At 39.4% G+C, this 26924-nt stretch overlaps 1 protein-coding gene across 1 annotated transcript; it reads left to right on the forward strand.

Annotated features, from left to right (window-relative positions):
* Positions 1-2870: 2870 nt before the first annotated feature.
* Positions 2871-26175, forward strand: CALB1 (calbindin 1). Its single transcript, XM_074986967.1, has 11 exons — positions 2871-3019; positions 3461-3537; positions 8188-8262; positions 15958-16041; positions 16137-16193; positions 18774-18851; positions 23008-23063; positions 23152-23191; positions 23275-23328; positions 23490-23561; positions 23907-26175. The coding sequence occupies exons 1-11, from the start codon at positions 2938-2940 to the stop codon at positions 24018-24020; spliced, it is 789 nt and encodes a 262-aa protein (XP_074843068.1). The 5' UTR covers positions 2871-2937; the 3' UTR covers positions 24021-26175.
* The last annotated feature ends 749 nt before the right edge of the window (positions 26176-26924 follow it).

Consider the following 26924-nt stretch of genomic DNA (forward strand, 5'->3'; position numbering starts at 1 on the left):
CGTAAGATACAAGTAAGATGATGGCATAAACTGGCTCAGTATTCAATTTCTATGAGTGCATGAAGTTGGAAGATGAAATTCTGAATTATACTGGGAAAGTTATGTATTTGAAAAGAATAAGAAGTTGCTTCATTGGTGGAGACCTGTTCATGTAAAAGTTATGAAAATGTCAATAACATTTTCTTAGCTTTCTACTGCCCTGTCTTCACTGTAGCACAGCGGTTCACTTTTGAACACAGCAACCCATTTTCACAATTCAGTAAGACTTTGTGACCCAAGGCAATTCAAAACTGGAGAGACTGAGGGGGAGCTTCTTCTCCTGGGAAATTTTTTTTTATAAATCTTGATTCACTATCCCCGACCTCCTGGTTCCTCAAGCTTAAACCCCCCACAGCCCCAAACCACTCCCCCACCTATCTCACACAAGTGCCACTGCTGCCCCCCACTGCTACTTCGCCAGGCTGCTGACTCTTTCATGTGGCTCTCCTCAGCCCTCTTACTTCCCTCCCACACCTTCAGCTTGGGCAGTTCCCTGCCTTGCTGTGCTGAAATGTGACTTAATTTAATTGATTTAACAAATGGATCCCTCCTGCTAGCTGTTAAAGCAATTATATTTAGTTAAATTTCAGTGAGGCAGTGCAGGGGCTGAGAGCCAGAGGAGTGAGCGGTGGCAGAGGTGGGAGCTGCAAATGGCTCCTTAAAGAGCCACATGCAACTCACAGACACCCAGCTGCTGATCTTTAGAAAATCTAATGGCAATCCATGTTTGGGTCCCAGCCTATACCTTGGGAGTCCTTGCTCTAGCACTTCACTTTTTCCCAAGTAGCTTGTTTGGTCACAAAAATCCTGACAAACTTAACCCACTGCTCTTATCCCTGGCACTACCATTACTGCTCAATGTGCCTAGCTCTGATAATGACATGCTCCTCAAACCTACCTTCTCCTCTTGTTTCTGTGTAGAAACCTATGAAGTTTAGATCTGTATTTGAAGACAAGAAAAGAGCACACTACAAAAGGTTCAGAATGATTCCATAGCACAGGGTATTTTTTAATTAATCTGAGCCATTCATATCAATTTTTTTCACTGGTTGGAGCTTGTTATAATTTTTATGTATCAAAATATAACAGCATGACTGAAATGAAATATTGCCATTGATTTTGTTTGATTAGTAAGTATATTACAATATATAAGTATATTGCTATAATGATCACTATGAACTTAAGTTTATTTCAGACATGTTGTACAAATAAGATGTTGAACTAAATAAAATGATTACCATATTCCCAGATCCTGGTAACAATGAGTATTATTTGCTGCCCACAACATATTGGGCACCTTAAAGACTATAAATATGTTCCCTGCTCTGAAAGGCTTGCAAGGAAAACCTAAAAAAAGAAAGCTGCACATAGCAATCTAGGAGGAAACATATGGGGGCACAAATAGAAGATCACATGATAATTTATGTATTATGCACACATCTTGTTTCATAATAAGTATAAAATCCCAGCCACCCAATCCATTAAAATCCTGCCTAGGGCAAATTGCTCTTTTAACTCTCATCCTCTGAGACTATCAATGTCCCCTGACCATTTTCCCACTGCTTTTATTCTCCACCAACCAACCTCTTTTGTCCTCACACCACACAACAGGCCCTATTATATAATCCTGAAGTCACCATCCACACACACACACTACTGCTGCTATCTGTAGGCAGTTTGGATCCTACACCAACATCAAGCTGCCTGCTGACCAGAGTTGGCAATGTCCTTTCTCCTGGTCAGACAGATGGCAATGTATCTATGATGAAGTCAGTTCCCAGGAGATAGTTAAGGAGAGGCTTCTGCCCCACTTCCTTTAAAGCTAGGGATGAAGGGAGCAGGCTGTCAGGCCCTGTGCTACTTGCAATGGGCATCTCAGGTGAGTGGGACCACAGAGTGAAATAATTTGTCCCAATGGGGATAGAACTACTCAATTGTCAGGGTACCAGTTCCCAACTGAGGGAAAAGGAGAACATCAGCTGGGCTTCTCTGCTCCCCTGCCTTCCAACCCACCCATGCTGCAGCTCTAGGAGAACATTCTTGCTCTTCAACTCATAGTAGCTGCTGGGGTCCTTTCTCTCACAGGTGGCTGGACTTCATATGGGAGAGGGCTCAGGTGGGTGAACTCCTCCCATCCTGATGGCATATAGCGTCAGTGGAGGCTGGAGCATTTTCATACTGGGTATACCCCAAGCACACACCATGGCATCTGAGGGCAGCCTGGGGTCTATAGGAGTTTTGCCTGAGGGTAAGGACGAAGCCTGGTGTGTAGCTCGCTGTCTGTGCCTTACAGTTACCCGGGGACCTGCCACCTTTGCAACTTTCCCATAGGGCATTCTTGCCTCTCTGCCTTTGCAGAGATGTACAGTCACACCCACCCCACAGCTCGGGCTGGGTGACCCCCACCTGCCTCAGATCTAGCAGCCACCTGCGCCTAATGAACCTCCTGGGCAAAGCTGTCACCTGAAACCCATCCTCACCCCTCCCCAGGCATAGGCGAGTGGGAGGCAGGGCTCCCTGCTGTGGGCACTCACCCTTGGGTGCAGGGCTCCACAGGGTGGGGGCACCAGAGCTATCTCGGTGCCCTGGGGCTGCCTTGGCCAGGCGAGCTGCAGCCCCCTGGCTGGCCCGGGTTGCGCCGACTCGGGCCCAGGAGCCGGTGAGGGAGCGCGCTGGGGCACGCGCCCCTGGCAGCGCGGACGGGCCAGCCGCGCCCTGCAGAGGGAGGCGGGCAGGAGGCGGGCGGCCAGCAGGGGGCGTGGCCCAGCCGGGCCAGCCGCGATAAATAGAGCGCGCGGGGCCGGGAGCGGGGTCAGCACCGCGGACAGCAGCGCATTGCCCTGCCCAGCCCAGCCCAGCCCAGCCAGCCCCAGCCGCCCGCTCTCAGCCCCACGCGCCATGGCCGCGGAGACCCACCTGCAGGGAGCGGAGATCTCAGCCGCGCAGTTCTTCGAGATCTGGAATCACTACGACTCAGACGGTGACTATGTGCCCTGCCTTGCGCCCCCCGTCCGCAGCCCCTAGCCGGGCATCCCGGCCGCCCCCTCCTTCCCCCACCTGGCTCCGTCCGCTGCAGAGCGCCCCGGGCCGGCCACAACTTTGCCCAGCCAGCCCGCCGCGGCAGCCCCTCGCGCAGCAGGCGGCCGGGGGTGGGCTGCGGGGTCCTTTAGCGGGGCGAGCGGATTGCAGCGGCGATGCCTCCAGCCGCAGCTAGGACGCCGCGGTGGTCTGGCGGAGAACTTTGAATGTCGCTCGATGCCTTTGGAGGGGCGAGGGGTGGCAGGAGGCTGAGCCTCGCTTAGCAGGTCACCCACCGATTTTGCAAGCCCAAGGCTGTAAATGCCACTTCCAGCAGCGGAAGGGTCGGCAGCTAGAACATCCGCGGGCTCTGGGACGCTAACCTTAACTGTTTTTGCTGTAGGCAGCGGTTACCTGGATGGGAAAGAGCTGCAGAACTTCATCCAGGAGCTCCAGCAGGCGCGAAAGAAGGCGGGATTGGTAGGTCAATGTTTCCTCCTGCTTTGCTTCATCTTAATGAAGAATTTTCTCGGACAGATTTCAGCGACTGGGTTTCTGCTGTCTTTAGGGGCATCAAGTGTTCAGTAGCTTAGCTCGGCAGGTAAAGGCAATGTTTAGAAATTGACAGAAGCCCAGTGGAAAGCTCAGTTCCTTGGGGACCTGGGATAGTTTCCACCTTTGCCCTAAGCCAAATGATTCCTCTGGCACTGCTAGAATTTAGGAGTCAGGGAAAATACGGAACTGGCATTTCATAGATTTAAAGCCAGACTTCTTTGCTTGCCTAACTCAATCACCTATCAATATTTTTAAAGAACTCATTGTTCATGAGTTGGACACACTTTTTAATGGGAAGAGTAGGCTGATCTGCATTTCTGCCCCTTGCTGGTCAATGAACAGATCTGCACATTATTGGTAACTATTTACACTTCACTGGTGTGATGAAAGAGGGAAAACAACACTAAATCTTGATAATCAAAACTATACAAGAGGACAGGGAATTTACCTTGAGAATACTAAAATGTGGACAAATAGAGATGCATAGTGGAGTTTAATTTGTAACAATTATAAATTCAGCATTTCCATAAAAAGACTAGGATTTTTCTCTCTTGCTTAATAGTCTTTAAATGTGTATTCTTAAATATTGTGGAAAACCAAATGCCTCTAGATAAAGATATTTGTTTAAATACATAGTAACACTTCTTTACTGAATAAATAACCCCTAAAGGAATCAGAAAATGAATTACACCACTTAACATCACAATAAAATATATAGCCCTGTATGACGCCTACTTAAATCCACTCTAAAAGGTACTTCTAAAAGCATAGCAGCTAGAAGTGCACTAATTATCTGACCTGTATGGGAGGTGAGGGATATAATTTCATATAGGGCTACATCCAAATTAGAAATAAATCTTCTTAACTTTTGGATAATGAATTCTGTTCTGGGGCTTCTTGTTTAAAGGCTGGAGAACACATGTATACAAGTGTTTGTTTTGTGGAAAGTAACATCTTCCTACTAGCTTCATGAGTTAATGCACCACTGAAAATAGGTACTCTATCACACTACATATAAAATTACACATGCACTCCAGAGTCCTCATCTTTTTATAATTGTCACTGTAGAATTAATATCCAAAAACATAGGTAAGTTTGATTTAAAAGGGTACTCAAATTATGTGAGATTGCAGTTTCTAGAGGAAAAGGATAAATATAACCTTAGTTTCTTTCCACAAGGAGAGTAAGGCAAATAAATTACATCTATGGGGGGGGCAGGGAGAAAGTCCATTTTAATTCTTTCATTAGAACAAAATATTTTTAACATATTGAGATGGCAGTAATCATAAATTAAAAGATGATCTTCAAGACTGTATTCAGAGCATATTAATGTGAATAGTATTTTTAAAAATAGTCCTAATGTAATGCTCAAGACTGAAAGATTCAGCAGTTTTACATCAGGAAAATGTCATTTTAAACTTATCTTCAGATTTCTCAAGAAGCAATTTGTGTCATAGGAAGTCATCTTCTACTTAAAAAAATAGCGTTCACAAAGTAAATAATGTAGAAGAAGCTTGTAGGATTATTCTTGTCTCCCACCCACTTTACCATTTATGCCTTTTTAATAGGCTCTGCCTGCACAGTTATATTTTGAAAGTGCTAAGGTGTTTAATTAATTTTTCCTTGTCATTGCTCTGGTACAAGCTTATTTCTGGAATATTCTGCTGAAAAGACCTATCATCAGAAACCACACTAAACTTCAGTACTCTCATTGGATCATATAGAGGTTCTGCCTGTCTTGATCTCTGAAGTCTTCACTGGATTATGGATATATGCCATCAGAGGTTTCAAATCTAAGCTGATTCTTGGATTTGGAGGCTCATTTACCAAACAATCATCTCACTAGTTCACCTGTCTTGCCTCACGGGATGTCTAATTCAGTGGCTTTGAATTTCTTGCCCTTTGCCATAAACACAGCGAGAAAGAAGATAATGGATGTAACATGTGATTTCTGTCACTGTGTGCTGTTCCAACTTGCCCCCACCCCATAAGGTTCTGTCATTATTTGTTTCTTCGTTTCAGATAGTTTCTCTTGCTCTGTATTTTTGGAATATTCAATTATGCATTTTTCATCGCTGGATTTTACATAAGGCATAGGACATGCCTTACAGAATCTTCTCACTGATATCAGTCTTAGCACAAGATGGCTTAGCATTTCTTGATGCTCTTATCGGTTCCTGATTTGTTCTAATTGTTTTGTCATAGCATAACAACCATGCAATTCTTTTATTAATCAAATGATTATTGTGAAGTCCATTCTCTTGCTTCCTGTTACTTCAAAAGAACAGTAACATCCAAGTTGATTCATTTTAAATCTGTATTGCGTAATATTGTCAGGAGGAGGTTACATTTGCACTTTTGTGTTTGAGCTGTTTTGGTGCCATTTCATATTTCCAGTAACACTCCATCACATTGCAGTATGTGAAATACAAAGTTGACATTTCAGAAATGCTAAAATAAAAAATTCTGTTGTGGAAAAAAAATCATATTTGGGGGATAAAAATTGCATGCTCAACCTCTTTTGGCTTGCATTATACTTGATGTGTGCTGTTGTTTCACTTTTCACAATTGGTGTGAGAGAAAATGTGTGAAGAAGGGGTTACCAAAGGCATTCCCAGCTCTTCTATTGTTTCACTGAATGACTATAGGGAAGTTTTTCAACATCTGTTCCTTGATTTGTCCATATGTAAAAAATTTACCTAACTGACAGAGATAATGAGACTCAATGTGCAATGGTACTGATGTTGTTATTGCACCATTCAGCATATGATTTCAAATCACTTTACAAAAAGTGATGTGTACATGCTACTTTGGAATCAGGTAAATATCTCCATTTTAAAAATGGAAAATTGAGGTACAGAGAGTTTGTTACTTTTATGTGGTAACAGAACAGCAAATCCGTGGTGGAACCAAGATTAGAACTGGTTGAATCCTGGATAAAATTATTTGTCACATAATATATCCAACAAATATGTTATTCAAATGATATTATTTGATATTTAATTGGGCTAATTAGAATCCAGTTATCTAGACTTTCAGGCCTGGACGTCAACCAGAAAGCAAATTAATACTTCTTTATGCTGAGATATTTATGTGATAGGTGGACATTCAAAGGCAAAGTATGAATAACCATGTCTTAATTACAACAATTGCAAATTACTGCCCACAACATATGGCTAAAACAACAACATAAAAAGTGCATTGGGCCATTGTTTTCTTTATAAAGTCTATAAACACTTTACATATAATCCATTTTAGTAATTTCTAGTAATACAAGTTTTAGGCACAATCTTGAACTTGACTCAGGGAAAATTACCAACTATTCTAGTGGGAGCTTTACCTAAGAAAGGACTGCAAGATTAGGCTCTTCATAATGTCATAGTCTTTGTCATATTGTTAACTATCAGATATGATTTACTACAGTTGTAAGTCATAATCCTGCATGAGGATCCTTTGGCATAGATCCTTGGATTTAAGAAGAGTGAAAAAGAAGTCAAATGGGCTCCTCACAGCTGAAGGAGTCTATACCAGTGGATCTGCATTATGATGATCCTTGGTATGATTCCCTTGCCATATCTTAAGAAGCTGTCATTTTAGATAACTGTGTAGTGGGAGCAAATATTTATAACAAAAGCATTTTGACATCAGCTTTGTGGACTTACCTTGTTATTTAGGACTGCTTTATATGCTTCAATAAGGGATTCCTCCCTTGCAATCTGGCCTTTCCTTAGGTTTGTTGTGTGACTTTATTGTGAGCTCTGTTTGGAGACTGATCAAAAAGGATAAAACCTTCATTTAAATGAAAGTAACTGAAAAATGTGTGAAAAGTAAATATTTTGATATTCCAATGTGTTATATAAAATTTGCTCCACTGTGAAAGACTTAATCTTGTCTCAAATTTGTTCATTTAAAATGAAAACTTGTGGAAAAAGTAATCAACTGTGAAATTTCACTGACATCTGATTAAACAAATGAACAGTAAAACCCATCTTCCAGCAGATTTGTCTTTATATGTCAATGTTCTCATTTTTAAAGGTAAAATAGAAAGATTGATCTGCGGCCTTGTCTACACTTACCTTCTCTGTTGATCTACGTCAACTGCACAAATAGCATAGCTGAAGTAGACATACTCATTGAGGCATCCTGCATGCAGAAAGGTTGATAGGGCCTGCTCTTCCACCAATGCCTGCTACTCTTCTCATCTTGATTGAATAGTGGAGTCAACAAGAGTGACCTCGGAGATCAATTTATCATGCCTACAGTAGACATGAAAATCAAAGGCTGGTGGATTGATCAGCGCTTCATCAACCCACAACATAGTGGAGATGACGCCTGAGTATTTAAAGGCCAGATTTTGCCACTCATTACTGTCAAGTAATATCTTACTGCTTAAGCAGTCACTATCATTGCAACAAGTTTATTCAAAGTAAAACACTACTTAGCATAAGACTAGCAGAATCTAACCTCTAACTAGCTTTCTATATATTACCTGGCAATTACTTGTTGGTGTTGAAATACTTAGCATATATTTCTACATATCTTACAAATAATAATTCCATTATTTTGAATTTTTAGGACTTAACACCTGAAATGAAAGCTTTTGTGGCCCAGTATGGGAAAAGTACTGATGGAAAAATAGGCATCGTAGAGGTAAGCGAGTTTCTTTATTTCAGGCTGAGTTTTTTGTGTTCAGAATGCTCTTAGTACAGTAATACAAAGCTAACTTGAATATTCTTTATAAATCTATGTGTGGTCTTGGATTTGCTGTATCACAGACTTCTTTCCCCAGCTCAGGATCCTTAGTATTTTTTTGCACTGAGACATTAGTGAAAAAGAAAATCTTTCTTTCTCCTCCTCTGACATTCCACTAGATTTCATAGAACATTACAGGCTGACATAAACACAAAACAGACCATCACTATTGTTTTCCAGTAGTTCAGTGAAAGTCTGCACCTTTTCTGGACATTCAGGAGATTAAAAACACTGATCTGGTAGAATATTGTGGACTGTTTTATAATGAGTTACTCTGGAATTCGATTTTGAGCTAATGCTCAATCCCACTACTCCTCTAGTGGCTGTAAACCACAATTTAACATACATTGGCTCAGAATTTGATTTCCCTCCCACTCCCACTTTGTAATCATGTACATAATGGTTATTTCTGATGGATGTACACGATAAGGACAGGGAGGAAGCCAAAATATTGTAGATGTTTTCAGCAATATTTTGACAGTCTAGTTAGCGAGGGACTTTTATTACTTATGAATTCATTTTTAGAACATAGACATTGATAGAAACTGTAAGCAGAAAAGTTTTGTTTGCAAAAGTTGGAAGCTCCTGCCACCTGTACTGCCTAGGCTGCATGTTACTCATGCTTTTCTATTGTGTCAGTAATTTTCTAAGAGAGACACTTATGGAACCACTCCCTTTCCCAATCCCTGCTACTAGGTTCTTGAAGTTTAAGGCTACAGGCCAACAGGAAGGTGTCCTTGGGCTGGTGTACAGTTTGAGAACTACTGTTTTAGGATCAGATTTATAACTCATCGAAGTCAGTGAGAGTTTTGCCATTAAATTCAAAGAGATCTGGAATTAACCCTTTAAAATACTCAAGTTCCCAGTTCGATTATCGGGGGAAAAAATACATGCATGCAATTTATAAAAAGCTCCTTGGAAACATGCAGTCACTGCAATGTTTCTGTGGCAAATGACTCTTAGCTACAGCTATTTTGAACTGGTGCATTGAATGGAATATACAATGACCAATGAGATTTACAATATAAAATATCTTGTTACCAGTACACTGGTATAAATTATTACACTGGTGTATATTCTCTTCTTTAGGTGTAAATCCCATCTGTAACTTCCACATACTTGCTAAAATATTCATGTCACTTAGTTTAAACTGACATAGATAAGTGAACTGTGACTCAATTTGTTATTTTTATGACATTTAAGATTAAATTGATTACATTTTGACCAAACTTTTGATTCATAATCAGACTGAAAATTCTGCAAATAGGGAAATTTAACATAGGCATGCTTTTCTATTTCAGATAAATAGATTGTTAGTAAATGAAATGAAACAGGCCAATTTAAACACTTTTAGAAAGAAGCATATTTTTCTTTCTTCAAGGACATATGACAGCAGACTGTCACATGAAGTGTGTACAGGCACTTCATGGAAGATACTATGTAGTCTATTGATTAGACAAGGCAACTGGGGAGTTGTATCTCCTGAGTGCTATTTTTGGGTCTGTGACTGACTCATTATGTCACACTGGCCAAGAGACAGGGGGCCTGATCTTGTAAGGTACAGCTAGATTGCTGAGCACCATCAACACTGGCTGATGCCACTGAATGCTAAGTGCATTTAGCAATTAGCCAGAAGGCCTCAGCACCCTGGAAGATTTAATTTTTAACCTTAATACTGCTTAACATATATCCACTGTAGCACTGTGAAGATAAATTGTTTAGAAAGTGCTGTGTGATTTCAGAGGAAAGGTGCTGTATGTTCAAAGTGTTACAACAATCTTACAGACAATCAGTTGGACTTTGTTTCTTTGACTCTTCAAATTTTCTAAACTGAAATGCCCAGTGTTTCCAGAATTAATTTAGCTCATTTACATGCTGTATTTTGAAGTTTCCCCATTCCAAAGTGCAAGTAGAATCTATGAACTATGCTTTTTTTAAACAAATACAAATAAATGAGGCATTCAGTCACTCAATCAACATAACACATGGCACAAGAAGATTTTTTTTAAATATTCTGATTAACCGTTTTCCTTCAGGGAAGACCTATTAAAGAGAACTACTGAATGGCTTAAAGTAATGCATTTTTTCAGCTCTGCTGACCAGGTTAAGTGAAGCAGACACTGTCTCTGGCAGTCCATTACTGCAGTGAGTTCTTTAGCTTTTAACCAGTCTCCTCCAGCTAAATGTGGAATCTGACATATCTCTTACTCTCCTTTATATCTCCCTTCTGCCCCAATATTTGGTCAGGTCAGTGCTTTCACTGACATGTAGATCTTCAAGCTTTATACGTCTCAGAGCTGCAGTTATTTCATATCCAGATGATGTAAACCCCTATTCCTGTGAGATGGAGTAACTCCATACTGCACAGAAAATTATTTTCTCTCCCTTCCAGATTAGAATTTTATGACAAATATATTGATGCATGTAAATTGAGTACATTAAGGAAAGGGTTAATATCAGCAAACACGATCCATTAAGAGAATGATTTCTAGAAAACTGTCCAGGCTGGTCTGTTTTAAATATTGTAGTCCCTTTTCCAGTTAGCTAACAGTTCCCTTCTCTCTTTAACAAGTTCATAATAAGAGCAAGAGGGTTCAAGCTAGTCTCATAAAACAGAGATAGTTGCCGGATTCATCATAAAAATAGCAAGAGCTCAGGGGAACATTCACAAGCTGTTTGTATGTCCTTTGAGTCTGCCATCGTATATGAAGGCTTGTGGAATTTCATATGCTCATTTAAGCATCCTCATGAACTACTGCTACATTTTAACTCTAAAAAATGATACCAAGTTTCCATATGTAGTCTGTTAATGACTCACTCAAATTTGCTCCATTTACAAGTAAAAAGATGGTATGCCTAACTGCTAACCCTGCCAACTCAACCAAAAAGACATCAAGCTGAGTTTTTCTTGGTTCATACACCTTCTAATAATAAAATCTAGCTCCCTCTCTCCCAACGTATTGGTCCTACAGTGCTAACAGGAGCAAAATAAATAAAATCAGGAATCATTATTTTGTCAGAAATCTAGGCAAATCTGATTTAATACTGAGTTATTAAATGAGACAGTTCATATATCTATAAAACCTTACTGCAGAAAAAGTGGCCCCATGTATATTTCTCTAAGGCCAATGTTCACACCTGCATAAAGGAGAGTAAAACTTCAAGTAATATGTTATTGGCGGTACTAACAGATTTTGTATCTTAAATGTAGCTTAGTACTTCGTAGTTAGTGGTTCTTTGGAAAGTGAGATAATCTTTACAGAATTCCATATAAATCAAGTATAGCTGCCAGTAAATCACAATGGGAATGTTGCAGCAAGAACATGTTTCTCCTTTAATCTGTACACATTAAATATTTTCTGATTGTGAAACTGGGAACTTGTCTATGTGACAGAAGGGATAGATCTCAGTTTCATTGTAGTCAGTGGACGGAATTCCTTTGCTCTTTGGCTACGTCTACACGTGCAGCCAACATCGAAATAGCTTATTTCGATGTTGCGACATCGAAATAGTCTATTTCGATGAATAACGTCTACACGTCCTCCAGGGCCGGCAACGTCGATGTTCAACTTCGACGTTGCTCAGCCCAACATCGAAATAGGCGCAGCGACGGAACGTCTACACGTCAAAGTAGCACACATCGAAATAGGGATGCCAGGCACAGCTGCAGACAGGGTCACAGGGCGGACTCAACAGCAAGCCGCTCCCTTAAAGGGCCCCTCCCAGACACAGTTGCACTAAACAACACAAGATCCACAGAGCTGACAACTGGTTGCAGACCCTGTGCCTGCAGCATAGATCCCCAGCTGCCGCAGAAGCAGCCAGAAGCCCTGGGCTAAGGGCTGCTGCCCACGGTGACCATAGAGCCCCGCAGGGGCTGGAGAGAGAGCATCTCTCAACCCCCCAGCTGATGGCCGCCATGGAGGACCCGGCAATTTCGACGTTGCGGGACGCGGATCGTCTACACGGTCCCTACTTCGACGTTGAACGTCGAAGTAGGGCGCTATTCCCATCTCCTCATGAGGTTAGCGACTTCGACGTCTCGCCGCCTAACGTCGAAGTTGGTGCCGCTACTTCGAAGTAGCGTGCACGTGTAGACGCAGCTTTTATGAGTTTAAGATCTAAATCTAGAAATAAAGTCTCAAATTGGCTTGAATGGACAAATTAACAAAGGGAAATATATTTTAGAAATATTGCAGTTGTGACAGAAACAAAACAAAGAATAATAGAAGTTAGCTGCACTACAGAGAACTACCTGGAACCTGGAAGCCCTGTCTGCTGACAGAGGACTCCCCAGAGCATCCACATAACTTTTTTTGTTAACAGATGCTGTCGAGAAAGGCACTCTGCCTCACAGGGGAGAGGCAGAGGTTTGTCAACAAAGGTGCTGCCTTCTGTTGAGTCACTGTCAACAACACATCTCTAGTATGGACACTCCGTGAGTTTTGTCTACAAAACTGGGGTTTTGTCAACAAAACTCTCCTGTGTAGATGTAGCCATCACTTGTAGGGACAAGTTTACAGAGCCTAACTTGTATTTTGTTTCACTAGTCATAACCTACAGTATACGAAAAATCTCTGATTCATGACATGGTGCCTACACACTCAAATGTATGCACGCATCTGCACCACAGCTGCTGAGTAAATAAGGATGACTTTGTCACTAGCAAATGTAATAGTTCCACATAGCTTTTAGCTTTACCTATATTGAATACAAATAGTACTACTGAAAATTTGGAATTTGTCACATAATCAGAGGAACATTTTTAGAAACTAAACATAAAGGAAGTTGCCTACTTTAGGCACCTATGTGGCCTGATTTTTCAGAATTGCCGATCACCTACCAGCTTCCATTGACTTACACTAAATGGGAGCTGCTGGGTGTGCAGCACTTCCGAGGCTATTTATTTGAATGCGTGATTGTGGATTCAGTTCTGATGTGGCCTAACTATGCCTTCCATTTACAATTAGTCAATGATTTAACATGCAGTAGGAGTGCAAGGGCTGTGCTATGTTAATTCTTGACAGTAACAGGAAGTCCTTTGGCGGCTATTTTGTGGTCTTATACCTAAAGATCTTAAGTTACTATGCCTGTTATGCTCTCTCAAATACATATGTAATATCTGCATGTCTGTGTCAGTAGGCACCACTACCCATTGTTAATGTCCAATAATCCCATAGCCCACTGACTCCAAGTGAATGGAAGAAGGGCTTTACCTCAGATGTCACAATCTCTCAGCTGAGAGAGGTAAAGGAGGAGACCCACAAAAGGGGAAGGAAATTTCCAGGTCTCTAAAATTTTCTCATATGCTAATACTAAAGAAACAGATCATACACTTATATTGATTATACACCCACGCCAAAATATAGGCACACTCTTATTTCTACCTGTCGAGGAATTGAATATTGAACATTTGAATCAGAAAACTCATTTTCCGTTCACTATATTTACTAATTTAACAAGCTCTCTCAGGAGTCACTTTGCTCTGCTTCCATACTCTGTATCAGTTGCCCCATTTCTGCAAGTCAAAGAAGAGATGCACATTTTAACTTGTACCAACATTTAACAAACATATCTGATTTTTTGCAGTGGTAATTTTTGAAATATAGATGCTCTATTTCCATCTCATTGAAAGATATTAAAAGACTGCTATGTGGGGAGGGTCAGGAATTGCAGGCAGTCATGGTCACACTGGAATCCAGCAATTTAGCCGCAGTCTTGCAATCCCAGTTCATTGAAATAAATTGGGATTGAGATAGGGGGTAGAGTTGAAACCTAAAACGAACAGAATTTTTAATCCAGTCTTGGATGGGGCTACTAGGAGGTGGTGTTTTTTACTGCTGTTTTTGCAAAAGGGTGCATTTAAGAAAAATGTAATGCTCAAGGGAAGGTACTTGCCTTTCCTGTCTTTATTTATCTTTTCAAAATTCTTCTCTTTTTCATTCCTTCTACCTTGCTTTTCCATTTTAATTAGAGATGGTCTATTTTTTTTCCAAACAAAAACATGTTTTTTTGTTCAAAAATTGATTTTTTTATTAACTTTATTTTGCAAAAATATTTCTTTGGAAAAAAGTTGTTTTTGTGTTTTAAATGACATAAAACATTATCCATCAATTTTCCATTTTCCAAATCATTCGCAATGGTTGGTAATGGTATCATTTTCAGTAATGAAAATATCACAATTATTTTAATAAAATTAAAATATTTGAAAAATAAAAATGGTCATTTTCAGCTACTTCAGAATGAAAACTAAGTCACTATTTGCAAAAATAGCTTTTCATCAATTTTTGAGTTTTAAGGGCACGTTTCTTGAAGTCAGTGAGATGCACTGAAGGATTGAGTCCCTCTCACCTAGCTCTTCTGGTTCTGGAATTGTCTTTATCTCAGCCAAGTCTCATGCTTGGGGTTGACAAATTGCTCTAGCTCCAGGATGGATTTCCAGCCATCTTACATATTTTCTTTCCCTGTTCTCTCTTCTCTCCTCCTTCCCTCATTTGTTCCTCTGTTTGCCCTACTGAACCTTTGCCTTCTCCCTTTCACTACTCTTCTCAGATGTTTCCCTTACTCAATGCCCACATCTTCTTATGCTTTTCTTTCACCCGTGGTCTCAGAACCTTCCATGTTTGCATCTTGCCCTCTTCACTCTCAATATTCTCCCTGCTTTGGCCTCCCATTCACTCTCTTGCACACCCAAGCTTTTATGGCACATCTGTATTTGTGAATGTGAGGCTCCTTTCACACCCTTTGTCTGGGCATGCTGGTTCACTCTTTTCCCTCTGATCTTCACTTGCACCTGCTCTTGAGGAACGTACCTAAAGCACAGAGAGGTAGCCAAGTTAGTCTGTATCTTCACAAAACAAAAAAAGCTGTCATGTAGCACTTTAAAGACTAACAAAAAAATTTATTAGGTGATGAGCTTTCATGGGACAGACCCACTGACGTCACAGAGGCACGCTCCCCATTCTAATATATGGGAGATACTCTACCAAATGGCACACGGGTCCCCTGGTCATCGAGAGTGCTGATTACCAAGAGAAGAAAGGAGGGCTGATAGAGTTGTATAGCATTCACATCAAGGGCAAGACAGGGAAGGTATCTCTGATTTCTATTAATGACAGTGACAAATGGGCCTCTTTGTGAGTGGGGCAGAGAGCCCGAGAAAGCAATGTCACTGTACACATTGGAACAATATGGAACAACCTTCAGGAACCTGATTCTAAGAGAATCCTGCACAGATGAAAAAATGGGCCCTGAGAACCTGATTCAAAGACCACTGAGGTCAATGGGAGTTTCCTAATGGTATCAGTGGTATTAGAGCAGACCCCAAATTAAATTTAACAGCCTGCTTGAAAGCCAGGAGCAAGAGAATGCAATTTAAATCTTACCTGGAGAGTAAGAAAGTGTAATGACTGTATTTGTAAAGCTCCCTGACACTCAACTTAAGTTCTTGGCCTGTGCTGCAAGACACAATATAATAATTAGAACTGGAAATAATTTTAACTTGTCTTTAGAGCTCCAGTAAGGCGATTTTGTTCTTAAACAAACAATTTTGGTTTTAAAATAAAATTTCAAATTGCTTTCAATCTCTTACAGCTTGCTCAGATATTACCAACTGAAGAGAACTTCCTGTTGTTCTTTCGGTGCCAGCAGCTAAAGTCAAGTGAAGATTTCATGCAGGTACTGCACCCCATTTTTCCTTTTCTAAGCCTCATTCAGGTCTAGATTTAAAATAAATATATACATAAATAAATGTCTTTCATTGATTAATGCAGACTTGGCGAAAATATGACACTGACCACAGTGGCTTCATTGAGACTGAAGAACTTAAGGTAAGTTGAGTGTGTGTCAATCACGATGATTATATAGATGTGTGTATCAGTAGTAGTAGTAGTAGTAGGCATCCTTCAGTCTGCATAGACTATCGATCACGCCCTTTATAGTTTCAATTGAGGACTTCATTTACAGCATCTACTCTGACTATGAAGACCCACACGAGAGTGACAGTCCTTGCTGCATCTCTTGCAGATGTGGTGGGTGTCTGGCAAGTCCTTAGTGTGCTTTCTGTGCTCTCGCTTCTCCTCTGCTAGCTGTCTGATCCTCATCTCACCTTTCTGAAGGCCCTTAGCATATAGTGATATAGGTGGCTGTTGAAATAGAAAACACAACTAACAAGTGATAAAAACTTTTGTTTCTATCACAGACAAATTGAAGGGTAATTTCTGGTCTGATAAATTACTCTAAAAATGGCATTAGTGCAGCTCCTCAGTGATTGCCAGATTACTAGTGCTCAGTTTAGAAATAAAAAATGTTTTTAAACTAACAAACTTAGCTAGGACTGAGAGCTAAACTGCATTCTTTTCCCCAGCTGCATCGCCACACACTCTGTGGTCCAGCTGAAGCCCTCAATAGCACCTGTGCAACACTCTTGTTGCCATACTAGTGTTGCCTTGTGCAACACTACTGCAATCACATTGCCAGCACTATGTTTGCATAGGTCTAACTGACGGGAACTCCTTACATTTGCACAAGAAACAGTGTCCAGTTTGTTCTACTAGCTTGAGTGAAAAGCAGCACATACTTATTTTGTCAAGCTACCAGCTACTCTATGACTGTGAATATATCTGGGGAATAAATCCAAATAGGAAAGAGCCATTTACATAACCATTCTTCTCCGTTGAACTGCACTTTAAAGACTGCTGTCATGCAAAACCTTGGCTGGTGTAAACCGTCATACCTCCACAGGACCTCAGCTGAGTACCTGGCCCTGTATACACACTGGTTGAGGCCAATCATCTTGTCCATATGCATGATTCTAAGCAAGAACTACACACACATTAACCAAAGCATTCAAAAGTCAAATTGTCTCACAATTTGTCTCACAAACCTTCATAGCGCTTGACAAAAGCAAAGCTCACCTGGTAAATTCATGTAGCTGCTCTGGTAGTGAAAAAAGGATGAAGACTGTATCTCCTCTGCTGAGGATTCACTCCTCACATCAGCTGGCATAGCCAGCTTCTATGACCTGGGTATTCAGGCACACCCCCTCTCATCCAAGCTCCCACATACAGGTGTGCGAAAATGGAGTGGGGTCAGGAAAGAGGCACAACTGATACACATTGTACATAAGCAATGCCCAGATGTTGAAACAATTCCTTGAGGACTGTTTCTGGTGAGTATAGTTTAGACCAGCCATTAAAGGCTGGATTAACAAACTAGAAAATCTTAAATGGCTCCCAGAAGGCTCCCCAATCTCTGCTGTGCTGAGCAAATGTCATCAGTATCAGAAAAGCTGGATCATTTTCATCCCCTCAGAACAGTAGTGATCAGCAAAAGGCTTCTATTAGCATGAAAATATTATGCATTTGCTGTTGCCAGTTTTACTCCCCACATCCCTATTTGAATGCACAAAATATCTAAAGTGTTTACATGAAATCTATTCACCACATTTCTGCAATCTGTTTAGTATATAGCATGGGTATAGAGAGACCCGATGAGAAACAATCAGGCCCAATAACTACCATACTCGCCTTTCAAGAACGGGAGCATTATGCATATATGACTGGATGGGGAGATGCCGCAGTGAGGAAAATCCTATCTTGAAATGTGTTCCAAGCCATGAAAAAAGTGATGGCACTCCAATAGATGAGATAAAGGGGTTAAACCAGCTTAGCGTGTTCTTCATGGAAAATTGATAGGCAGGCACAGTTCTCAAGGCTTGCCGAAAACCTGCTTAATAAATTAAGATTTTTTTAATGTCACTTATCTAGGGCAATTGTTTGAACTAATCCATGGGGAAAACAAAACTTCATTCTTTAGAGTAAAAGTAGCTGTTGTTGAAGGTCAGGAAGAAACCTTGCCAGTTTCTCTCAAACTAGCAAGAGAGGCAAAGTGCGTTTACAGTATGCGTGTATGTGAAGGAGACATAAGGTTTCACCTTCACCCGAAGTGTCAGGTACTTGTCACTGATGAAGGTTGAAAAGTAGACTGGATTAATCATTAATCCTTTCTGTAAAACTATTCCTATATTTCAAGCAGTGACTAGGAATTCAATTTTTTCCTATGGGTCTCAAGGTTAATTAATGCAGTTTACTGTTAAAATTAATTAGTACAGAGTACAGCTGGATGCCAAAGTACTTTTCCAGATTCTGTATAGTACAACAAAAGGCATATTATGCACAAGCTTCTGTGGGAATATTTTAAAAAATGAGGTAATACAGTACACTTGTTCTGTTTAAACATGAAATTATTATTTTATACCTATTTTATATTTAAGTACTAAATTTATAAAACTAGAATTTCCCAAGCTGCCTTTCGATGGAAGTTGGAGTACAACAAGGGAAGTAACTAATCTATAATCATTTTGGTTTTGGCCGAATATTCACCTGTTCTTACCTTACTGTTTTTCACAGAGTTTTTTGAAGGATTTACTAGAGAAAGCAAATAAGCAGATTGATGATTCCAAGCTAACAGAATACACAGAAATAATGGTAAGATTATTCAGACGTTTCATCCACAAAAGCACAGTGCCTGTACTGTGTACATCTATGGCAACTAACTAGTCATTAAAAGCCTCTCATTCACTTAAATGAAAATCCGTTTGGATCCCTATTGTACAAAAGTAAGCTACCACACCTTAGGCTATGGGTACGGGCTCCCCATAGAAGTCTGCTGCTTTGGGAGCCTTCTGCCACCATCTTGGTCATCCTCATCGCACAAGGAAGAAAGCATGTGTCAGAAGAGGGGGTTTTCCCAACATACGGCTCCACGTGGATGGGCCAAATGTCAGGAAAGTCTCTTCCGAGAGAGCTATTGGCAGGAGATATGCAAATACATTGCGCAATTTGCATATCTTTTGCCAACAATTCTCGGCCATCTAGCCATAGCCTTAGAAATCAGAGTTCAAGTCAAAGAACCATATTAGGTAATTCTGTAACTGTCACCTTTGGCTATAATCTGTAAATTTAGCTGTCTTGAGCCTAACATAAGTATACGGAATCTTTGAGGAAATTTAAATGTTCCTGACAACCAACACCACAACACTGTACTAAGAGGAACTTTGCCACTGAAGGTGTTTTTCTTTCAGGGAAGATTCAAAACTCTGCATGCTTGTTATCAAAGATCCCATGACACTTGTCATAACAATAAGCAGATTAACCTGTGCCTGAGCCAAAATCCAATCTCACTAATCATAATCTTCCTAACTGCAGTTCCTTTGTAGTTTGTTACTTGAATTCTTGTCCTGCACGGTTGTGTTGTATTGCTTGCACAGTTAAATAGCTGCTACATTTCATCCTAGATTTGGTTGCACCTTGGTGGTAACAAGTGAAGCGATTCTTTATATAATCTGCAAAGGCTCAGGGCACTGGGACAGTTCTAGACAAAAGCTCTACATCTCATCTTTTAAATTACTGCATGATTTAGCATAGGCACAATAAAGAAAGACGCTGAGTAAGACTGCCCAAAATATAAATTCTGCTATGCATTCATTAAATACTTTAAGACACTAGAGTGATCTTTGTTGTTAATACCATGCTATAGAACTTGATGATCTACTAAAATGATTTAGGGTCCATGATATAGGCACATTTGTTTAGCGTATGCCTATTCTTAGACTTCTCAGGCAGGGAATGGAAACAATAAATTCTTCCCCCCTCTGTGCCTCCCTCCACTCCTTTTTCTTCCCCGTCCTCACAGCTACTAAAGGAATCTTACCCTACATTTGTGACATTTCCTTCATCACGTACCAAAATAGGCCTCAGTTCTCCTTCTCTATGAATGGACAAGGAATGTACCTGCTGATCTTTAAGTACAGAATGTTTATTTATTTATTTTGGCAGTGTTTTTTTTCTACGCTCTTACTGCCTTTTTTGTGCCCTACACTAGTGTGAGAAAAGGAAACTGACAGCAAGACAATCCTCACAGACAGGTGGGACAAAATAGGCTCTTCCTAAGTACTACCCAGGGATATCCTAGAACACAGCTAGCATCTCCCTCCTCTCTAACTCTGGAACATGGCCTCTATGCAACTCTCAGTAAGATTTGTTTGTTCTAGAGGAAGGGAAGAAGAAAATTCCCCGTTCTAAGAATGACCAAAGTCATGGTGTATTTTTGCTTTGCCAGCAACTTAATTTCACCCCAAAATATTTTAGGGGTTTAACATTTCAGGCTGAAATGCCTGAAATTGGCCCTGCCAATGAGAGAGGTTAATTTAGACAAAGCTCTAGTAATTCAGTTTTCTTAAGGAAAGCTGTTTGTCAAGAAATCTCATGACAGATTAGTTGCAGAATGTGTTATGAATGCTGGAGCAGGAAATCTTCCATCCTTAACCTTCATGTGCTGCCATTTTTGATAACCCATTAGCCCAGATTTTGCCCTATATTTGGGCCTCAGCAGGTTGGAATAGTTATAAAGAATTAACTCTATAAACAAAAGATAAAGGTGGTATTATGCCATCTCCAAAAACTACAAGGGAAAAATGAACAAACAGAAGACACAACAGGACTTATGAACACTCACCAGTAGGAAAGAAGAGTCATCTAACAGCCAGACATAAAATAGTCACATGTAGACTGCTACTGCTTGCTTCTATCAAATGTAAAGCCCTCTCTTCCTTAAAGGCATGCTATACGAACTTCCTGTAAAGAATGGGGAGGCTAAGAAGGAACCACCTGTTCACACTGTAACATATGGCTGCAAGAAACAGCCACTTCTCTATACTATCACTAATTTGTCTTATTAGGCAAAACCAGGCTTTTCCCTGCAGCATGAATTTTGCATGCAAAGGGATACAAAGAATCTGATATGGGGTGTGAATCTACCCTCAACCACTGTACACCCAAAGGTACTATAACTAAAACACTAAAGAAGGCACAGAAGGGAAAGCCTTCTGCTTTCAGGTACTCCAACAATTCTTCATACAATAAGTTTTCCCTGATACTTTTTCTCCATCTTTCACGCAGCAAGAGGAATAATATTTGAAAATCAGAACATGTGATTGTACAGTGACTGGGAGAGGAAGTCACAGGCAGTCTAATACCTCAAAGTCCTGCTAACTAAATTTTAAAAGGTCTTAATTTCAAGTTATCCATGTCTCTTAAGAGATTAGAGACAATGCAATTTGCTGACTTTTCATTGTACCTATGATATTTAATAAATATTACATTTTAGGCAGGAAAACCATTACTAACACATAACAAGATCATGGGAAAATAGTTTAAAAGAGTATATAACATTTTGTAAAATCACATTAACATACATATTTCTATAAGTTGAACATTCTATTTGATGGGAGTTAATTTTATATGAGAACTTTATCTAAATGTGTGTCAATAGTGGAGACCTTTGGTTATTAATAATTCTTTATAAGACCTTGAAACTGGGAATAAGTTAAACATAAGACATTACATCAGTCAGTCCTGTTTTCATTCTATAAGTAAGATTATCTCACGTAGCTATCTAATCCACTTGTAATACATCCCAAACTCAAAATTTTCATGCAGTGCATAGCATGAGGCAGATTCTGATCTCATTTACATATGTGTGTTTAGATTTGTTAACCATATGAACAAGGATTATAAATTATCTTTTACAAGACACTAGTACATCTAGATGGAATTAAAATAGATTTAAATAGCTACTATACTAGATTTTAAATTGATTTTGTCCTTTTTAGATGCAGAGTAATGTATGTTAAGTATTGAATTACAACCCAAGACCAACTATACTATTCCATAATTTTTTTTAAATAGTCTGTAATTATTGGCTTTGGTCTACATCTTTATTCAATATACAACCACCCTATGGCACTGAATATTGAAATTGAGCTTAAAATAATGTTGGAACAGGTTCAGTAGAGGATGTTTGATACTAAGGCTATCGCTTATGTGCCATTTGCGAGGGGCCAAATTCTGAACTCAGTTATATAGGGGTAAATCTTGATAACACTAATCAAATTGATTGAGTTACAAACAAGATCCTTTGTGGGTTCTTAAAATCCTTTTGACACTGTTGTCCACTCATGAAACAATCAGAATTCCGCAGAATAAAAGGTAACCACAGTCAAATTCTGGTGTAATGATTCTAGTGATTACTGTGTGTACTGGCCATTAGGCACAGAGACTAGATGACTACGCATACTGCCATTGGTAGAAATGTTTGAGTCTCTTCTTGATATTGACCAAGTGAGGTATTTGGTTGTGGGGACTGACATGGAAGCAATTCCTTTCCTTTTCATGTTTTCAGAGATAGAAAGGTGAGAAATCCTTTCCTAAATGCTCTCTAGCTGTGAACAATGGGTGTTGCAGGTTGTGGGGGTTACAGTTATCACCTGGGTGGCCTGTCAAGATTTAAAAATACTTAGTGTGTTTTTCAGGTTTTGCATGATGAAAATTTGCTTCCATGTACAGCTCTGATTTGGATGTTCTCCGTTGAATGGAGTTATATTCAGTGGACATTTCAACACAACTATCAGAGTTAAAAAGAGTTCCTTGCCAGGATTTTGTAGTAGATTAATTACCCTTTTATGTTTTCAATTCTTTGGAAACTTGCTTGATTAGCTTATTTCCATTTGTTTTAAATTTCCCAAATAATTTATCTCCTTGCTGTGTTAACCAATACTTTACTAAATATCTACACTTATTTTAGCTGAGGATGTTTGATTCAAACAATGATGGAAAGCTGGAACTCACTGAAATGGCCAGGTATGTTTTTATCATCTGATTATTGCATGACATTTACCATTGTGGAGAAAAAAAATAATTGTTGGAATTCTCATTTTTCTCTCCAAAGTTTACTCCCAGTACAAGAAAACTTTCTTCTTCAATTTAAGGTATGTAGCTTTACATTCAGAAGTGTGAGTATGTAATGCCATAAGTTATTATTCTAACTCTTGTCTATCTTTTTGATTTTTAGAGTGTCAAAATGTGTAGAAAAGAGTTCAATAAAGCTTTTGAGCTGTATGATCAAGTAAGTGATCTGAAAAATGTTATAAAACTCCACTTTTATGCGCTGACTACTTTTTGATATCACTTAAATTTTCTGAATTAGGGGAAAATAAAGTAGATATAATACTACAGCAGCCAAAATGAAAAATGCTCAAAATAAACATTGGTATTAATATTTTTCAGGATGGCAGTGGATACATAGATGAAAATGAACTAGATGCATTACTAAAAGATCTGTGTGAAAAGAACAAAAAGGTAATTCTAGAACTTTTCCTAATGGTTAGTTTAAACTGTGATTTTAAGATCTTAAATCAACTCAATTATGATAGAGCTGCTAAATAATAATTCCTGAAGTGCAGAACAATAGAAATCTTGGCAGAAGTAAAAACAATATAAATCCTTTAATAAGTGAGCTATGATGATAAAACAATATTATAAAGTGGTTTCAGAAATAATGAGACAACGCATATCAAAAATCTGGTATGCACGGATGTGAACTGCATGCAAGCACTTAAACAAGCAGGCACCAGACAGATTTTCCCTACCCATTCTCTATCATTGGCAAACTGGATTATAAAGCATTATCTGTTCTGTCCATAGGAATTAGACATTAACAACCTTGCAACATACAAGAAAAACATCATGGCCTTGTCTGATGGAGGAAAGCTTTACCGAACAGATCTTGCTCTTATTCTCTGTGACGAGCACAATTAGAGACCTCCTGTCACTTCAGTTTAACTAGCGATATACTGTATCAACACAATAACTGTGCACTATAAGGGAGTAGGCTGTACTTTCTTTTATATCTGTAAATTTAAAGCGCATATAGATAATTAGCCATGATGTGTGGCACATTCTTTTCAGTCTGTTTCTATACTGTTTGTAATGTACAGTTTTTGTAATTATAAGATTGATAAAGAGAATGTCTGTTTAGGCCAGTCTGTATATTCAATAAGAAATGAAAGGACTTTTTCTTTTGCTTTCATGAACGCGGCTGGAGAAAAATTTAAAATTCTGCTGGGACTATTTTGTTCATCATATCCTTTGACACTTGCAACACTTCTGTTCAATGACACATGTTCAGTAAAAGCCCCAAAAGCTCTTTCAGTGTATGACTAAATATGATTTTTTTAAATGTAAAAAATGTTGTTTTCAAAATAGGAAAGGTGACCAGGGAGGTTTGGGCTGAAATGTATTTACCAAGCTGCTGAGAAATATTTTCATCAGTCAGACTACCTACATTGCAGTTGCAGTTAATTAGGAGAGCTTATGAACTAATGGCATACAGACATAACAGCTATGAACAGCAGATATCTGGAACAGCTACCAGCACTGCTGTTCACAAACATACAAGTATTTTCCATTTAGTTGCCTAATTTCACTAAATTTAAACAAGGTCACATGCAGCTAAAAATTACAAGAGACAAAACTTCTTGACAAACCTTTAATCTATTTTGGAAACCTGGCTAAACCATAGATAGGTAGGTTTAGTAATACATATTCGCATAAGATAATAAGTGTAACTCAAACTGCTGTGTCAGAGAATATGACAATCCATTTTCTAAAATATTTGCACATATTGCAGGTTGAAATTATTCTAGTTAACTGCTGTTTTTACATCATGTCTGTGTAATCTATGATTAAATTTAATATACTAAGACTACTTGTGTCTAGTTTGTCTATTTCCTGAATTTTGTTAGCAAGCTGAAAACAAGGAAATAAATAATTTGTTTTGAAAGTGGGCTTTCCTGCATCTTACATTATATTTCTAATGGAGAACATCATCAGAATTTAATTTAAAAATCAATTTCTCAAAGTATTAATTCAACACAAGTCTAATAGTTTTTATATTAGACTCTAATTTAGTTTTCTTTGCTGGGGAATTGTTTTAATGCAGAAAGCATAATATGCAATTGCTACTGTATCTTTTCTAATTGTGCTCAGTAGGTCTGGGTGTCCTTTTACTTACACCAGTTTTATGCCAGCATAATTTCACAGATGCTAGTGGAGTTGCTCCTAGTTTATTGGGGTGGGAGAAGAGAATTAGGTCTATATGTCTTAATGCCAATCAGCCTAAAATGCCTCAGTTTAAAGTGTGCTGTTTCAGAAGTAATCCCAGCTCAACAGATTATTTTATTAGCTGGACACAATGCCTAAAATGCATCCACATTAACTTATCTAACAAACAAGGGGGAAATCGGTTTAATTAGATATAAGTGGTCTCAAGCAAGGGTACTCTCTGATCTTGATATGGATGTAATTAGAAGACAGGAAGAAAAGGAGGTAACAGTTATTCTTGGTAGAAAAAGTAACTAAGAAATGTTAGGTCAGCCCAAGACAGGTCAATGACAGCCTCACTCCAGGCACAGTGGTCTAATTCCTCAGCTACTGATTCACTTCACCTCTTTTCTCTACACAATATAAAATATAACTGTGTATTTTAAATGAAGGAACTACAAATAAATGAAGTGCCTACAGGCATAATATATATGATTAAAGTGAATTGCAGAAAGACTGTGTTCACATTGTGCATACAGAGCAATGGATTTTACCCTATTGTAACATTTAAAAGGTGAAAAAAATCTTGTAATTATATGTGTAATTTGAAGTGACTGTTTGGCACAACAGACTGGAAAGGTGAGGTGGTTAAATTGTTCTGACAAACTCAATGTTCCTTTTCCCTCTCTGGGAGGAGCCATTCTGCCATGAACTCCAGACATTCTCTCAATGCTGTTTGATGATGCCTGGAACTACACACTTTTGTGATTTGTAACCCTTTGTCAGCATGTCCCTTACCAGCTGTTGGGGGTACTTTTGTGTGTTTCAGTGCACTGGTTTCTGATAAATAAAGACACACTTTTATAATGGTTCCACACTTTTATCTATTGTTTTACAATTTCACTGGCCAGTTACTGTGATTCCAGATGCAGGCTTTAAAGGAATGTTCCTGGTTATGTGCTGCATTGGATTGGGGCAGGGGGAAGCCTGGAAGTAGCTGAAACAGAGGTTTATTTTAGTGGCCCTGATTTTCAAAGAGCCCTTTCAAAGCCTCCATAATGTTAACAGCAGCCCTTTGAACAACTCTGACAGCTCTAGCATCTGGCTATTCAAACTCTGCAAGCAGGCACTGTGCAAATAATTCCCCCTTATTTGCACACAGATTATGCAAAGTGCAACAAACTATGATAACCCTGGGAATACTGTCCTCAGTGAGGACAATCTAACTTGCCAGAGAGACACCATCATCTGACCTTCAGTTCCCAAAAGTGCATTCAAACACCATGTGACATTTGCTCAGCCCCTTTTGTTAAGACACTCTATTGCTGTCGATGTGCACTGTGTATGGTCTCATGTGCCTGTGTTGCAAGGGGTAAAACAGGTCTCCCAGGATTAACAGAGGGCATTCACATCCCCCACTGTAAACTGGAAAGAAAGTCCCTGCCTGCAGCTTTTTGTGCTGACCAGCGTTCCTGACATTGCATGCATCACGTACCTATCCAGATCACCCTACACTGATGTCTGTGAAACACCCATGGGTAATCCATGCGCGTCTGCAGCACCATAGAGAAGTACTCCTGCCCGTTTATGTACTCTGCAGCAAAGAAGCCTGCTGCTAAA

This window comes from Carettochelys insculpta, chromosome 2, assembly GCF_033958435.1.
Source record: "Carettochelys insculpta isolate YL-2023 chromosome 2, ASM3395843v1, whole genome shotgun sequence".
Classification (NCBI taxonomy): Eukaryota; Metazoa; Chordata; order Testudines; family Carettochelyidae; genus Carettochelys; species Carettochelys insculpta.